This window comes from Asparagus officinalis, chromosome 4, assembly GCF_001876935.1.
Source record: "Asparagus officinalis chromosome 4, Aspof.V1, whole genome shotgun sequence".
NCBI lineage: Eukaryota > Viridiplantae > Streptophyta > Magnoliopsida > Asparagales > Asparagaceae > Asparagus > Asparagus officinalis.
The window spans coordinates 39,672,610-39,676,381 of NC_033797.1; the positions used below are offsets into that span (position 1 = coordinate 39,672,610).

The 3,772-nt window shown below is 37.3% G+C and overlaps 1 protein-coding gene across 1 annotated transcript in view; it reads left to right on the forward strand.

The window, feature by feature from the left end:
- LOC109837240 (catalase isozyme 1-like) overlaps nt 1,569–3,772 on the forward strand; it is a 6,520-nt gene continuing 4,316 nt past the window's right edge. Inside the window, exons 1-2 of the mRNA XM_020405392.1 lie at nt 1,569–1,717; nt 1,881–1,977. Of these exons, the coding sequence (XP_020260981.1) occupies nt 1,703–1,717; nt 1,881–1,977 (112 nt within the window). The 5' untranslated portion in view covers nt 1,569–1,702. The remainder of the gene's footprint in view (nt 1,718–1,880; nt 1,978–3,772) is intronic.

Consider the following 3,772-nt stretch of genomic DNA (forward strand, 5'->3'; position numbering starts at 1 on the left):
TATTAATTTGTTATCCCTCCTCTTCATGATTATTCTCGGATTCGATACTTGCATTATCTTCTTGAATTCCCGTGTTAGTATCGAAAGCATTCGAAGTGCCCACGAACGAAGGACCGCTCATGTATTGTGATTGTGTCCAACATTCATCTTGTTGAGGAGATAAAAAGCCTACGGAATCAACTTCAGGATCCTCCAACATGCGGGAATACATTCCTTCGTAATTCAACGATTTGCCCAAATCCCTCTGATGTTTTTCAATGAACAATTCGACCGAACGCTTATCGTCGTGTAAGACATGAATGAGACCCATATCGTAATCACTTGATATTTGAATGCCACTTGTTCTGTTCCTCACAACAGGATAATTGCAAACCACACTGAGGTGATACTCACGTGAGTTAGTTAATGTAAGTTTGTGTAATTCATTAATCAACTCATCGAAAGTACACGATTTTGTTATGAACAACGGTCTCGTCGCGCCTCCTTCATAAACGGGCATATTATTCTCGAGGTAATTAATCTTCCCATCATAAGAACAGAGAATTACGATTCGATCGTTCATCGTTACCTCTGAAGAGTGAAAAATTCAAGATCAATATTACACGAAAAGCCAAATAAATATTGATTGTTACTAATTTTTACATTTAGGTAGTAACTCTAATTTCCACATTAATTGATAATTTCTCCTCTAATTTTCGTATTTATTGATAATTTCCCCTCTAATTTCACAAAATTATCGATAATTTCCACACTAATTCCATGAAATTATTGATAATTTCCACACTAATTCTTCACAAATTTCGCAAAATTATTGATAATTTCCCCTCTAATTTTCACATTTATTCACAAAATTCGTAAATAATTGTGAAATTTCCACACTAATTCCACAAAATTATTGATAATTTCCACACTAATTCTTCACAAATTTCACAAAATTATTGATAATTTCCCCTCTAATTTTCACATTTCCTCACAAAATTCGTAAATAATTGTGAAATTTCCACACTAATTCCACAAAAGCCTTATATAGGCACGCCAAACTCCACGGGAGTTCAACTCCCGTGGAGTTGCAGGCGGCATTTCCCAGAGAGCGCTTTCTGGGAAATGCGGCCTGTAACTCCACGAGAGTTGAACTCCCGTGGAGTTTGATATGGTAAATTAAACTTTATAGGAATTCAACTCCCGTGAAGTTTAATTTCTCAATAAACTTCACGGGAGTTGAACTCCCGTGAAGTTTCGAAAAACTTTTAACAAAAACTGACCTGTTTTCAGCGCTGGGCTGAAAACAGGTCGTTTTTTGTAAATATTTTTAAAAGCGGTCGGTTTTTGCAAATAAAAACTCAAAATGATCTGTTTTGAAAGTTTTTCCTATTTCTTATACATAGCTTCAAATACGCACCTTCATATTTTATCACGCCACATCTTGAATTTTTAGGGTGCGCATAAAGATATCCTCTCTCAAAATCCCTATCCGCCCTTTCGCCTGATGCGAGAGTCAGTTGAAATCCCTGAATCCTAAAACTATGCGGGCGCTCGCATAGAACACCTCCTGCAAGCATTTAACGAGAAGCGTGTGACAAGAGCCAGCCCACGAGCTCTAGCTGCAACCCCTTATAAATAAATTCCCCATCTCGAGGACATCAGTCCGTGATAATTGTAGCAAAAGAAGTAAAAAGAATTTTTTTTTCCTTTTTCATCATCCATGGATCCCTACAAGGTATTATTCTCTCGATTCCTTTTCTTAACTCTTCTTTCTTTTTTAAATCTCTCTGTTTGAATCAAAGATTAACGAGGCGTTTTTTTTTTTTTTTTGCCTTTGACTTCTTAATGTAGCATCGGGGCGTTTTTTTTTTTTTTTTGCCTTTGACTTCTTAATGTAGCATCGGCCGTCGAGCGCCTACAACTCGCACTTTTTTACCACCAACTCCGGCGCTCCAGTTTGGAACAATAACTCGTCGCTCACCGTCGGATCTCGAGGTAGTTCTACTCGAATTTTTGAATTCATTTGCTTAATTTATTTCCTTTCTTTTGTTTATTGGAAATAGTGAGTGTAAATTTCCTTCTTGTTTTATTCATTAAAGGGCAGGGAAACAGTTTAGAAAATTAGGTTTAGAGGGCCACCGAATCATGTCAGGGGCAATTTCGTTGGACAGTTGTTGCAAATCAATTTTTGTCCCAGGCCCACTAATCATAGGAATGAAGGAAATATTGTTGGAATATAACTCACAGTAGAGTGATATCTGTGTGGGGTTAAGTTTTTCGAAAGTTTTTTTTTGTTTTCTTTATTAATAGATAATAATACTTATGGTGATTGTGTCATTGATAAAAATTCGAAATCGACGAGAGAGGGCTTTTCGAGTTCATGACAACGGACTGACCTATGCTGAAGGAGACTTGTGAGCCAATAGTTTAAGGTCTCAGCAAGAAATTATCGTAGATTTGAATCTATGTTATTAAACAATTTGTCTGTTGGAAGGAAAGAGATTCTACTTAGAAATAGCTAGGTGACAAGGCGCAACCATGGCATCTGTAAGCATTCCAGCAAAATGCTTAGGGTACATTTTATGTACTTGACTTAATTATTGGCTGGAAGTAGACCGTTTGAGATGGACGTCAAATTTTATATTTCCTCACGCGCATTTTCTTCCTAATCATTCCATGCTACCGAGTTTAGCCAGCCATTTTATCAATTTATTTGGGTTATACCCGTTGGGTATTTTAGTCCCTCCTCCTACGATCTCCGCAACCCAGAAATTAATTCACCACAAGATAGAAAAATACTCATAATCAAGAAGAGGAATACCGAGATTTATGTGGTTTGGTCGACCAACTTTGACTTTAACCACATGGCATAATACGAGAAGATCCACAATGAAGAACCATTTAACTCTCGGTTGTCAATCTCTCACACACATACATAATCAACTCTCATATTCTCTTCAAAACCTCCTCTTTACAATCTTTTAGACAGATAAAAGGCCGTGAAACCCTCTCCCAATCTTGCAATCTTTTGCACGGATAAAAGCTATGAAACTTTCACCTCTCGCACACTATTATTGAATCTGGTTTATGCCTTTTGCCGACCTAGATTACAAGAATAGTGGCTCCCTCTTTCGCCTTGGTTTTTCCTACAATAATAAAGAACTATATATAGGAAAACCGAAACCCTATTCTTAGCGTAACTTTGTAATTAGAATATTATACAAACCTTATCATAATGAGGCCCAATTTCCTAATCATGACAGACCTCTAATCCTATCTGATTCTCATGAAGGCACACAATCCCAACAATACATTAAATTTTTTTGAAGTAATCAACAATACCTTCATTGCTTTGCTTCATTCATGAAATCAGTTTCTGCAATAAAAGTTAGCTTATTTTACCCTGTCCAAGAGTTATTTTGTGATTGTATACGCTTAATTTGAAGAATCCATAAGACAGACTGTCCTTTATGCGGACTGGGTCTCTAGGTGTTACAAAATTCCCTCTCATATTCAGGATTTCATAGACCTGGGAATTGTGATGACCACTGTTGCTCGTAAAGTCTTAAAGGTCATTTGTGGAGACACACACACACACACACACACAGATTTCATAGACCTGGGAATTGTGATGACCACTGTTGCTCGTAAAGGCTTAAAGGTCATTTGTGGGGAGACACACACACACACCCACACAGATTTCATAGACCTGGGAATTGTGATGACCACGGTTGCTCGTAAAGTCTTAAAGGTCATTTGTGAAGACACACACACACACACACACACAGAT